At 33.0% G+C, this 12,755-nt stretch overlaps 2 protein-coding genes across 5 annotated transcripts; one reads left to right on the top strand and one right to left on the bottom strand.

Annotated features, from left to right (window-relative positions):
• Positions 1-1,098: 1,098 nt before the first annotated feature.
• On the top strand, positions 1,099-5,261 carry LOC100789254 (mannan endo-1,4-beta-mannosidase 6). 2 transcript variants are annotated; one of them, XM_006599676.4, is made up of 7 exons: positions 1,099-1,523; positions 2,491-2,544; positions 2,657-2,930; positions 3,417-3,611; positions 3,784-3,906; positions 4,107-4,318; positions 4,577-5,261. In XM_006599676.4, the coding sequence occupies exons 1-7, from the start codon at positions 1,327-1,329 to the stop codon at positions 5,007-5,009; spliced, it is 1,488 nt and encodes a 495-aa protein (XP_006599739.1). In that variant the 5' UTR covers positions 1,099-1,326; the 3' UTR covers positions 5,010-5,261. The 2 variants fall into 2 exon arrangements, with proteins under 2 accessions (XP_006599739.1, XP_003548330.3); XM_003548282.5 differs by having other exon boundaries at positions 1,103-1,523; positions 2,654-2,930.
• Positions 5,262-5,326: 65 nt separating this feature from the next.
• On the bottom strand, positions 5,327-8,727 carry LOC100788727 (serine/threonine-protein kinase STN8, chloroplastic). 3 transcript variants are annotated; one of them, XR_005889147.1, is made up of 5 exons: positions 8,054-8,727; positions 7,587-7,760; positions 6,969-7,373; positions 6,308-6,637; positions 5,327-5,807 (listed from the first exon to the last, which is right to left on the bottom strand). XR_005889147.1 is itself a non-coding variant. In XM_003548281.5 (5 exons), exons 1-4 carry the CDS (start codon positions 8,633-8,635, stop codon positions 6,321-6,323), a joined length of 1,512 nt encoding a protein of 503 aa, XP_003548329.1. In that variant the 5' UTR covers positions 8,636-8,727; the 3' UTR covers positions 5,327-5,807; positions 6,308-6,320. The 3 variants fall into 3 exon arrangements, 2 of the variants coding, with proteins under 2 accessions (XP_003548329.1, XP_006599740.1); XM_003548281.5 differs by having other exon boundaries at positions 6,308-6,671; XM_006599677.4 differs by having other exon boundaries at positions 5,327-5,654; positions 6,308-6,671.
• Positions 8,728-12,755: the final 4,028 nt, after the last annotated feature.

The following is a 12,755-nucleotide window of genomic DNA, read 5'->3' as shown; positions in this document are numbered from 1 at the left end:
GTGTTGTACATTTTCTTAAGTCATCTTAATTAGGACTTTTGGTTTCTTGTAGGACTCTCACCCAGTTATTTTCACGCGTTTTGATCTTTTGAGTTGGTTATGAAACAAATCTTCAATCACAAACTTAGTTACTTATTAATATAAATTCCGGATGCTGCCATTGCCGGCCTGCACTTCCGTAGAACGACACTTTTCAAGATGTTCAACCGAAAGAAAAAAAGATGTGCAGGCAGAGGATTTAGAATCATTTGTTTTCTAATCTTATCATGGAATTGAAACTTTAAAGTTTAAATGTTCAATTATCTTTCTCGAATTTTGTAATAAGTATCTGAGACAATTTTTTAACTGCTAAACATATTTTGATTTCAAACTTATTTAAGTTGAAAGTAACTGATTGGACACAAATGGTTAATATACTAAAATCTGAGTTTGATACTTAACATAAATAATTCTTGGTCAGCCTACCAAATTCTGAATTAATAAGAATCTAAACGGAAAGTTAAGAAAGAAAAAAGAGAAAGAGAATGAAAGGTATAGATGCATAGAAATTTAACTTACTTAAAACAGAGTTTTTACTTATAAAAGAATTCCTCTCCCTTTGCAATCATCGAGGGTATGTTGGCCAACATCATGTAAGTTTAGCATAACTTATAATTTGACAAATTAAGGATGAATAGCCATGTATTGTTAATTTCAAAACGCGTCTTTTTTATATTGATGTTGGGTGAGAGAACGACCCAGTAGCGGCTACGTCAACTTTCTTGATGGCCGCCACGTATCATATAACCACCACACTGTTTATCAAGTGTCTTCGTTCAAGTATTTAAATATATTTAAGTCATGTTAATAACTTGCGAAATTTACATTGTAACTACTTTTCATTCATATTCTTTCTTCTTCACCAATGAACAAACATAGCAAGTAAATCTCACTCTGAAATAGATGCAAATTGGTGATGTTTCCTCTTGCATGTTTGACAAGCACCACGGGATTGAACAAAATAATGATGATATTCACCTAATAATACTAACTTACTAAACCTTGGACCAAATTAATTAACTTGACCTTGTCTGTAAATGTAAATATAGAAATTTAATATCAAGGCAACCTGCTGGATCTTGTTCCTAACCAAATGGACAGATTCTAGTCTTGTAAATCCAAATGCAGCAAGAACAAATCTTATAAAAGAAATGAAGGGATTAATGAATAGTAAGAATAACATAAATCCTTGTTCATAACTTGGGAACAAGGACAAGTATATAGCTAGCTCAAGCACCACCAATAGTTCCAAAAAGATGACGGTTTGACTTTGGAAGGAAGACATTAATGTATCTTAGCATTCTCACAAAACATCATACGCAAAGAGTGCCAATTCCAACCGATCCACTCTTCTTCGTTTGCAATTTTTCTCTGAATCTGATTTCTTCAGCTATCCTTTCTACTTCTCCCCAACCAGGGATCATACTCCTCCAACTAGGTTTTAGAAAAGAAGAAAGCTACATGGACTCAACACACACAAACAGGTATATTTCTCCTTTTGAAAAATTCTTTTCATCAAGTTCTTCAGGGGAATATATATATATATATATATATATGTATATATATATATATATATGTATATATATATATGTCTTTCTGACACAGAATTGATTGTGAAGACGTTATTTTAGAAAAGTGATGATAGAATAAGAATAAACTTGATGATATTATATTTATGCCATGTTTGTGTTGGGAGATCACCTTAGTTGCAATCACTCCTAACTCGTCTTAGTTACAACCTATCAGAATTGGTTGTCAATGTTTCGAAAAACACTACCTATAAAGGGGGTAACCAAAGATACTAAGTGGAGCGGCGTTGTGTGCAGCCGTCAGGACATCGGTTCTTAGGAAAATGGAATCCTATATTAACTAGAGATAAGGCAGCCTAAGTAGTGCTTAAAAATTTTCGACAATCCTCATCAAACAAGTTGATTTTGTCGGATTGAATTAGGCCCTAAGCCCAAATTTTAAGAGTTTGTTTATTTATGTGTAATGATCTTCAAATTATGTGATTACTATAACTGCTAGTTTCTTCAAATCCAACAAAACCTCCCTGTATGCCAAGTTCTGGTTTGTGGAACCCACATTATTTGAGTGTACCTTAGGAGTTAGGACACACATTTTTTGCTACTTTACTCCTACCCGACATGCCTATCCAATGCTAAGCAATGGAAGAGAATAAAATAGAATAGTAGCTTTTCTTCGCTTTAAAGCTAGAGTAGTGACATGGTCTCAACTTACACACCACTCTTGTATCTGTCTTTGATCCACTTCTATGTAAGAAAATTTAAGATGATCACTTATATAATGTGGTCCAAAACACCATAAGACATCGTGGCTAGGGGTAACCAACTCTATGGAAACACACAACAGATTAGGATTACGTACCATTTCCTTGATCCTTTTTCTGACTCTTACTAAAAGTCTAAGCTCAACTGCATTTGATGTCAGTGAATATGAAGATTGGGAGAGCGTTGATACAGCAGATTCTATCTTAAGTTATGGGTATGTAATGTATTAGAACATCCCCTTGTTAATTTTTCATTTTCTAAAACCCACACGAATGTCCATTCTAACTTCAACACTTAATCATGTTTTTTTTGGGGGGGTTAAGAAGTGAATTGGGAGACATGGAAGAAAATGAATGGCAGATGGTGCAAACGAAAGGAAACCAATTTGTGGTGAACGACCAACCTTTCTATGTCAATGGATTCAACACATACTGGTTGATGGTATTTGCTGCTGATGAGTCCACACGAGGGAAGGTCACTGAGGTGTTCAAACATGCATCCTCTGTGGGTATGTCAGTTTGTAGGACTTGGGCCTTCAATGATGGCCAATGGCGTGCTCTTCAGAAATCTCCTTCAGTTTATGATGAAGACGTATTCAAGGTCAGTGCTGCTAAATTTCCTACTTGTTATTTTCAGTACTTTTTATATACTACCTCTGTTCCTATTTATAAGACATAGTCAACAAATTTTTTCATTCCTTTTTATAAGACTTCATTTCATCTCTGGTACATTAATTAATTTTTGACTAAAATACCTTGAATTATCTATTTTGTTCTCCTATGAAGATTGGAGAAGATGAATAGTTTCCAATAAAGTGAAGATAAATTTGGAAAAATATTATAAATTTAATGATAATAACCAAATTAATTAACTTTCTTTATATGCGTGAATTAATCAGGGACAGAGGGAATACTCCTAAAAACAGGATTATGATTTTGACTTCTATAGTATATATGATGAAATCGTTCTTCACCATTGTATTGTGGTTATTGATGTTTGAATGATGATACTGGCGAATTTCTAGTTATCTGTGCAGCTAAATACCAATGCTGATGTAATTTCATTTTATTATTGTTGGAACCATAGGCCTTGGACTTTGTGGTAAGTGAAGCTAGGAAATACAAAATCAGGCTCATATTATCACTGGCTAACAACTGGGAGGCTTATGGTGGCAAAGCACAGTATGTTAAGTGGGGCAATGCAGCTGGCCTTAACTTGACATCTGATGATGAATTCTTTTCACATCCATCTCTCAGAAGCTACTACAAGGCTCATGCTAAGGCAAGTAGTTCCTTAAAATTCAACAACAGATCAAAAACCATCTTTTGTTGCTTGTTTTTTATGTGATGCTGCAATGCTCAACTACCTAATATTGAATACATGTGAATTTGGTCTTTTTTCCTTGTTTATTCTTTTTAACTAACTGGTTCTGGTACTATTTTTCACTGTGTAGACGGTGCTCAATAGAGTCAATACATTCACAAATATCACTTACAAGGAAGATCCAACAATCTTTGCTTGGGAACTGATGAATGAGCCTCGATGCACCTCAGACTCCTCAGGTGATGTGTTACAGGTTTGTCCCTCCAGAACTTTTGCTTTCCACTAAAAAAAAGAAGAAGATGTGGACCTATGTTTTTAAAAGAAACACCTTATATTTAATCATAGGATCATTACATTCAACTAATTTGTTTGTCATATCATATAATAATTGCATTCAACTAATCAGTTCCCTCCATGATATCACATTTTGTGCTCAAACTGAGTACATTCTAGGATTGGATAAAAGAAATGGCATTCTATGTGAAGAGCATTGATCCAAAACACCTAGTGGAGATTGGACTAGAAGGATTTTATGGCCCCTCGACACCTCAGAAATATCAGTTCAACCCAAACTCATATGCTCAAGAGGTTGGAACTGATTTTATCAGGAACCACCAGGTTCTAGGTGTTGACTTCGCTTCTGTTCACATATATCCAGACTCTTGGTGAGTTTATTCATTGGTAACTTGTACTGAAGTATGTTTAGTATCAGAAAACTGAACATCTGCAAACTTGTAACATTCATCTTATTATCATATTCACACGCAAGTGAATACAAGTAAACTCCATTCTAAACAATATTGATGTATTATGTCATGGGTGCTTCATTTTTTTGCTTTTACCCTTCATCTAATTATCTGAAATCCACACCTTTAGACATGAGTATGATAGTTTCTAACTATGAATTAATTACCTTGTCAAAGGATTTCACAATCAATTGCTGATTCCCATCTTCCATTTATAAAGTCTTGGATGGAAGCCCACATAGAGGATGCTGAAAAGTATCTTGGAATGCCAGTTGTTTTTGCTGAGTTTGGTGTATCTGCAAAAGCTCCTGGCTACAATTCAACATATAGAGACAACCTTATAAACACTGTGTACAAGACCATCCTGAACTCTACAAAGAAAGGAGGTAGTGGGGCTGGAAGCCTTGTGTGGCAGCTCTTTCCTGATGGAACAGATTACATGGATGATGGGTATTCAATTGTTCTCTCAAAATCACCTTCCACTTCAAGCATTATATCCCTTCAATCCACAAGGCTAGCCCTATTCAATTCCTTGTGTTCAAAGAAATGCCGTTGGGGTTGTAAGAAGAGAAATGAGTTGGAAAAAGTACTCATTCATGACGAACTGTAACTCCGTATGTGGAAAGTTGCCAACTAGTGCTATGTAAAAAAGCAGGTCCGTGTTGGATGCAAGAGTATTAGCTTCATTTTTAAAATGATATTGCATAGAAAAGTGAAGAGAAGAGATAAATATGGGGATTCACTGTACCATTCTGTTTGTATTGATGCCAATAGTTTACTTTGTATGTTCGGACATATGTGTGGCATTTTGTAAAATAAGCTAGTAAGTTTGGTATGAAGAACTATTGTGTTATTATATCAATGACAACTCTTTGAAAGCCACAAGAAGCACAATTTCGTACAAGAATACTATTCAAATGACAGAGCTATATGGAACTCAATATATAATCTCATCTTGGATGTAAGTATGTAAGTTTCGTCTAATAAGTGTCATAGCAAGCAGCTCTACTTAGCTGTATGTCCTGTTTCAAGGCATAGAACTTAAGCTTAGGTATTACAAGTGAGGTCCCACCAATCTTCAAGCATTCACCTCTTGTAGAAAGAAACCATAGGAGACAACTGATTAAGCTCTTAAAACCACATTGTGCTCCTGCTTGAGATTGTTGTCATATAGGTTACACAAAAGATGTAAATGTATACTGCAGGGAAAATTTTTCCTTCTGTAAGCTTTGATGTCCTCAGGCTTATTGCTTGCCTGAAATTGAGTAGAAAATCTCCCCAATTTAAACTTGGGGAGGAAAACCCAAAAACAAAAAAAAAATGGAACAAAATCTTATAATTGATGGTTGTCAATTCACAAACTAGGCAGGCTTGGTGTGGGACACCTTTGAATTCAACTGTGCTCCTCCTGATGAAAATAAATGTTTAGAAATAATATTACCTCATAGGGCTTCAATCAAAAGTGATATGTGGTTCTTAGTTCTTACACAACAAAAGAACAAAAAATAAATGACTAAACCATGCTGACATATTATCAGTAACCAAAGACCTAAAGAAACCTGTTGTTTTACACCGAGAGACTACCTTTTGGGTTAACCGGCAACTTTTACATCACCTTATGATGCAAAAGAGAGTGCAGAGATTGCAAGTGGTTCACACTAGTGATTTTCTTTCATCCAGTTTAACAAAGTCAAATAGAAAACACAGTTTCATATTCATTCTAAATTATTTTCTTAGTTTCTTGTCAAGGAAACCTTAGATAACTGCATAGACATATTTTAAGAAGCCAACATGAGCAGAAGCAAGACGAAACAAAAAAAAAAACTGCTCAAGCTTGACTACATAAATTTGACAGATAACCAGTGATTAAAAAAATGAAAGAATCAGAAAATGGAATGATATACTCACTTTGCTTAGCAGCTCACTTTCTGTTCAAGCTTAATTTTGAAAGGACTGCAGCTGCTTGATCACCACCCAGAAGAAAATAAGGATGTCGCAGAGCAGCAGCGGCAGATAAACGTCCTCTTCTTAGGGAACCTCTCTCAGATACAAGCTTTGTTGCTAAGTCCCACCCTCTACCAGATTCACTATCTAGAATTTGGAAGTCAGGCCGGAGGCGAGTATAGTCCCTCCATTTTTTCAAATCATATCCACAGGTTTTCAGTTCCAAGTTGAAATTCTTCAAAGCAGCAGGAGACCTTAAGCTTGGTATTGCCATTTGCAGGAGTACAATCCCAGCTGAATACATATCAAACAAATCAGGGCTGTTTAACTGCAACAATAATCACATAACTCCACTTTAGCACTTCCTGAGCAAAATAGGTATATGTGGAACAAACCGGAGAATAGTTAATTCAGTCAGTATGTGATTAACATGTTTCTTAACTAGGAGTTCTTAAATTTTAATTTACAGAACAATTATATTGTTTGTGAACAGATCTTAGCTGATATGCTGCTTTAACCAATTTGATAAAATTGTTGATCGCCAGAATTATATTTTTCATTAAAACTAATATTCCTACATAAGAACCATACTTTGAGAGCATAAATGGGATATAAGTAGTAAAACCTGCCACAGGATTGGTGAAAGGAAAGCAGCAATTGGCTCTGGTGGTGGACTTGGTGTTTCTTCAGGGAGTACATATAATTCTGGGGGGCAGTAGTCAGGATCCAAAAGGGTACGATTGGGAACGTAATTCTTTCCAATCCGCAGGTCTGTTGCTGCACCAAAATCAATGAGTTTAATCTGCCCTCGTTTAGTAACCACTAAGTTGGCTGGCTTTACATCCCTATGAACAATGCCTGTATCGTGAATTTTCCTAAGAGATGTAATGATCTGGCGCATTATTTGTTTGATGATCAATGCATTTCGTTTCGAAGAGTCTACTCCTTGCAAGACACGTCCAAACATCACAGATTCCAAGTTTGAAGGAAAGTTGCGATCTTTCATGTAATCAGCAAGAGTACGATCTCCCTGTGACACAGGCAATCCTCCTATTAATTTATGTAAATGAAGGAATAAACTATACAAAGATGATAAATTCAATTTATATTTTCAAGATAACATTTAACACCAGCCGAAAAAAATATTTATGAAACTCCTGAGTCCTGACAGTTAAATAGTGCATGATTATTTAATCTAAAGGCTATTGTTCTTGCAATAGAATAGAAATACAAGCTAGAGCACCTCAAACTTCCAAACAAGCCATTTTCCACCTTTTGTAAACTGTGAATTAGTTTGATCAGCTACAAAAGTTCCAAGGAAGTCAGCACATGTTTCGGGTGCTGCCCTAGATAGCCTGTAATTGAACCACTCCTCATAATCACCAAACTCCTCAGCCCCTTGGATTCCAACCTTAACCTGCACATTCCATTTGTCAGATTATGCAAAATGCATGCTTTATAATCCAAAAACAGAAAATGGTAATTCAGCAACTCATGCTGCAAATCAAGTACTATGCAATTTACCGATCTACTTCAGTTTAAAATATTTGTTCATTTACAAATCTTTCTTCTCTTGATCATGAAAGCAAGGATTTAGAAAAGAAAGACCGAGAGGATGAGGAATCCTAATGGTCAAGGATTGGTGGACTCGACGAGATAAAAGGTGGGTTGGATGGTTAAGGGAAATGAAAAAAAAAAAACAATAAATACCTTTTTAAGAATGACTTTATCCTTAGACTTGGCATCCACCTGTGTTGTCTTGCCTCTCCCCCTCTTCTGCACCACATCCAGATCCACATTCTTTGGGACCAAAATACCCGAATAGACAACACCAAAGGACCCTTCACCGAGCTTGTCTCCAACAACAAAGTCACTCCTCTTCAAGTTCCTCCTTCCAGACAAGTTGTCCAAACCCAGTTGAAGAGGTGCCAAAAGGTACGCATCAATGGCACCAACAAGAACACCTGGTCTTGCAGTCAGGTAAATCCACGTCAAGCCTCCAAACACGAGGATCTCCCACCTCTGCATGTGGGATAAGCCTTCGGTCAGTCTCTGGAACTGGTCCACGCCAACGCTGCTGCTGCTCTCCAACAACCCTTTGGCCACGTCATCCAACAATGCATGGCACTTTGCAGAGTTGAAACGGTGGTTTGCGTTTGAATTCGATGATAAGAAGAAATTACATGTAGCTGCATGAGCATTGCTGTTTGGTTTCAGTTTCGTTTGGATTTTGTTGTGTTTAACTGTGGAAGAAGTAGCAGTTGGAGTTGGAGGGAGGAGCAGAGAAGCCATTCCTTAAACAAGCCACTTCTTCTTCTTCTTCACTTTATTATTTTATCCACCGCTTCTCTTCTCTTGGTCCAAATTCAAGGCCTCATCCATCAACTTCAAACCACATAATAAATACTAAACACCTGTGCAACACTTTATTTACATTTATTTATTTGTGAAAATAACTTTTAGTGCTTTTTTTAAAATAATTTTTTTATAATCTTGTTTCATTAAAAAAATTATAGTCAAATTTATAATAAATTCTTATTTAAAAAATATTAAACATATATTTATTGTGCATTCTGAAATTTATAATTCTTTTAAGGTAAAATGTATTTTACCTCCTTTAGTTTTTTATATTAAAATCAGTCTTAGACTTTATATTTTAAAAAAATATCTTAAGCCTTTTGATTTACCTTAAATTACTTATTTGATTTCTATAGTTCACAATTTTTACCTTTTAATTCCAGTGATTTTTTTAATCCTTATTATTTATATTTTAATTTTTTTATCTCCTATGATTTAAAAGTGTTCTTCTTAATCTTTATAATTTATGTTTTAATTCTCTTTTAGTCTCTATACTTTGAAAGTAATATTTTTAGTCTCTATAATTTATATTTTAATTATCTTTTAGTCCTTACTACAAAAAAATATAAAAATAATTAGCTACAAATTAGTTATAAATTATTAACTATTTTTTTATTACAAATTATCTTGTGATAAATTAGTTATGAATTACTTGTTAATATTTTTGTAGTTAATTATAATTGATAATATTACTCATATTTTGATGTTAAGAACTAAAAAGGAATTAAAATATAAAGTATAGGAACTAAAAAGATCACTTTCAAACTATAGGAACTAAAAAAAATTAAAATGCAAATTATAAGGACAAAAAAACCATTTTTAAAAGAGAATTAAAATATAAACTATAAAGACCAAAAAAATCATTTTCAAATTATAAAGATTAAAAAGGTAAGAATAATGAAATTATAGAAACAAACGAGTAATCTAACATTTAATTTATTGGAAGAAAGATATCCTAATTAATTCAAAATTCCATTAGAAAATAAGTAAATTTTAATCAAATAAAAACAAATTTTTTTATTAAAAATTTTAATAATTATTTCATTTCACATTTTTATCCTAGATATCTTAAGTTCTATATAAAAAAGGATGAAAGTTACCAATTATAAAAAAATATAATTACCAAATTGTTATTTTTAAAATATAAAGACTAAGACTTGATTTAAAATTGAAAAACTTAAAAAACTTTTCAACTTTTATTTTATAAAATTCTACAAACTACGAATAAAATTTAAAAAGCCACAAAATAAGACAATAACAAGTTACAATTGATTTTAATAATTATTTTTTTTACTTATTTAACCTAAGACTAAGAGTGTTCAGATCCCATTCAATAAAAACGACGAATTGATTAAAAAAATTCAAAACCAATAAAAAAATAGATTTTTGGACATTTTTTAGATAACCAATTAACCAGATCAATTCAATTTTCAGCCTGTGTTTTCAAAATCAAATGGTAATTTTTAATACACATTTGTTATTTTTCATTTCACATATATACTATGTGTTTTATGCTTTTCAACTTTTATATTTCACTTTCTCATATATTCTTTTCTTTTTTTGTCTAAATTTTTAATACATTTTCTAGTTAAAAACCTAACCTAGTAACTCTTTCTACTCTTTTATTCATTGTCTCACTCTTCCTTCATCATCTCCTTACACTTCTTTCTCCTTCTCATAATCTCAATCAAGTCGTTATCTCAAATCCAAAATCTATTCCCGCATTTATTTGCATTCATAAAAATCTAAAGAGTTTCAACTGTTCATCTTATTATTTTCCTAGTGTCTCCCATTGCATCACCATCTAGAAGGATCTTTCACTCGTGTTGTCCCTCACCATATTCCATCTCCCTTTATCTTTCATTTTGAATCTTGTCATTTGGTGAATGGTGAGTATTGTTAAATCTTTTCCTCCTAGCCAAGCATTCAGTCATCAATTGTCCATTATCTTCCTTCCTATCATTTCATTTTTTTTTGTTTCTATTGCATGTTGCAACAACCTCCTTAATGACCACCTCTGGTGAGTTTTCTCTTTTAAGATTTTGTGGTTTGCATTCCGATCTGTAATGCTTGCGTTCCATTTTATCTATATTTGTTTTGAACTTTTTTTGCCAATTTCTTGGGCTTCATTGGTTAATTGTGTTGTTATTGACTGATTTAGATTTTGTGGTTGTATGTTTTTTCAAAAAAGGTTAACAAAAAATTACACGTGGTTATCCTATAAGAAAGATAATGGGCTATCAATATCAGTGTTACATCTTTATTAACGTTATTACCTAATAGTAGGAACTAAAACAAACAAAAAATAATAGAAGGTATCAAGTGCAATTCGTAGGAAATATAAGAGTGCAAGTGGAAGGGAGGGGTCTTTGATGCTGTATGAGAAAATAAATTAGATTTTTTTGTATGGTTACAAAATGGAGGGCATCAAGTGTAATAAGTGAAAACCTCGTGAGAGGTCCATGTAATTTACTCTAAATTTTTATCCAATGTTTACATAATAATATCATCCATGTAATTGAAGAAATTATCCACCAATCTATCAAAGTTGGACAAAGGAAAATAATTTATAGGAAAAACTCTATTAAGGTTAGTATAGTCGGTACATATTCTACATTTTTTCACTTAACTTTTTCACCATAACAACATTAGCTAGCCAAGTTGTATAACATTTCATCAATCTATTCTTGTGTTTCCTTTTGGTGTTCTATCCTTATATGCCTTTACTTTAGTGCCACCAACTTGAAACTTAAATCTATTGAAAGTTCGAGGCAACAAAACTTACAAGTTAATAGTTGGCATATATGTGTTGTCCATGCAAGCAAATCTTTTTTTTTACTAACTAGCAAGTTTTCTAATGTTTTTTCTATCCTTGAATCTAGCTTAATCCCTACCTTTGTGATATCTTCTCGTGACCATCTAACTTGAAAAAGGTTAAAATTCACCTATTGATTGTAACCTTTATGAATCATCTTCATCATCTACATCAATTCTTAAACTTAGGTTTATTAAAAAGGAAACCAGGGTTGGGCTAAATCGCATTCATTTAACCTTACTCCTTTTACAATCCTCCTTAAAAATCCTCAAAATGTCTAGCCACTTGTTGATATCTTTTTATTGGTAACAACTATGATCTTTATTTTTTGTTGTTGGAAATTTCATCAACAAACGCCTAATAGACACCATTGTCCCTTATGCATCAAGCAAGGGTTGGTGAGGAATGTTTCCAACATATTAACCATCAAACTTTGGTCAATACTATCTTTTTCTCCACATTGCCGCCTATCGTGAAGAATGTTTCCAAATATCATATTGGTTGAATTTGGTCACTTGTAAATCCAATCTAAGTCACTTCATACAATTTCAATTGTTTTCTCCCTATCTTTATATGATTGAATGACAAATGATATAATATATTCGTCAAACTTCCTTAATCAACAAATACTCTACCCACGTCAGGGTTTGCAATGATGTCTCGTATCATCATTGGATCATTATGTTTTGGGATAATGCTTTTGTAACCAATATTTAAGAAATAAATTATAAGAGTTGGTTCATTTCATTCTTCATGTGTGAACCTTAAAAGCTTGTCCAAGTTTAGACACCCATAACAACCCTCAATGTTCATTTACATGATCCAATCGAGTTATTACTTCGTGTAAATCTGTCTTAAATCATATGAACTTGAGTTTATTTGGAATTAAGTATTTCACTTTGTGGATGATTTCAATTATTTGCTTTTACATAATCATGTTAACATAAATCAAATTTATCATATTTCTATAAACGAATTAAAATAAGAAAACAAAATTCTCTAAAAATTAACTGTAAAATTACATAAGATTTTACTCTCAAACTTGTTTTCTTTTTAATAATAATAGTTGGAAATCAAGCATTAGACAAGTCAAATAATTCTCTGGTTGAAAATTGGAAAAAATAAAGAAAATAAAAAATTGACAAAAAAAAGATCACTATGATATGATAAGCTCCTTATTTTACATGTGAAAATATTTCATAGTAATGCTATTAAATAAAAGTAAATGAAAAAATAAAG

This window comes from Glycine max, chromosome 16, assembly GCF_000004515.6.
Source record: "Glycine max cultivar Williams 82 chromosome 16, Glycine_max_v4.0, whole genome shotgun sequence".
NCBI classification, from domain to species: Eukaryota; Viridiplantae; Streptophyta; class Magnoliopsida; order Fabales; family Fabaceae; genus Glycine; species Glycine max.
The sequence above is the reverse complement of the archived record's forward strand: the minus strand, read 5'-3'. Positions and strand labels throughout refer to the sequence as shown.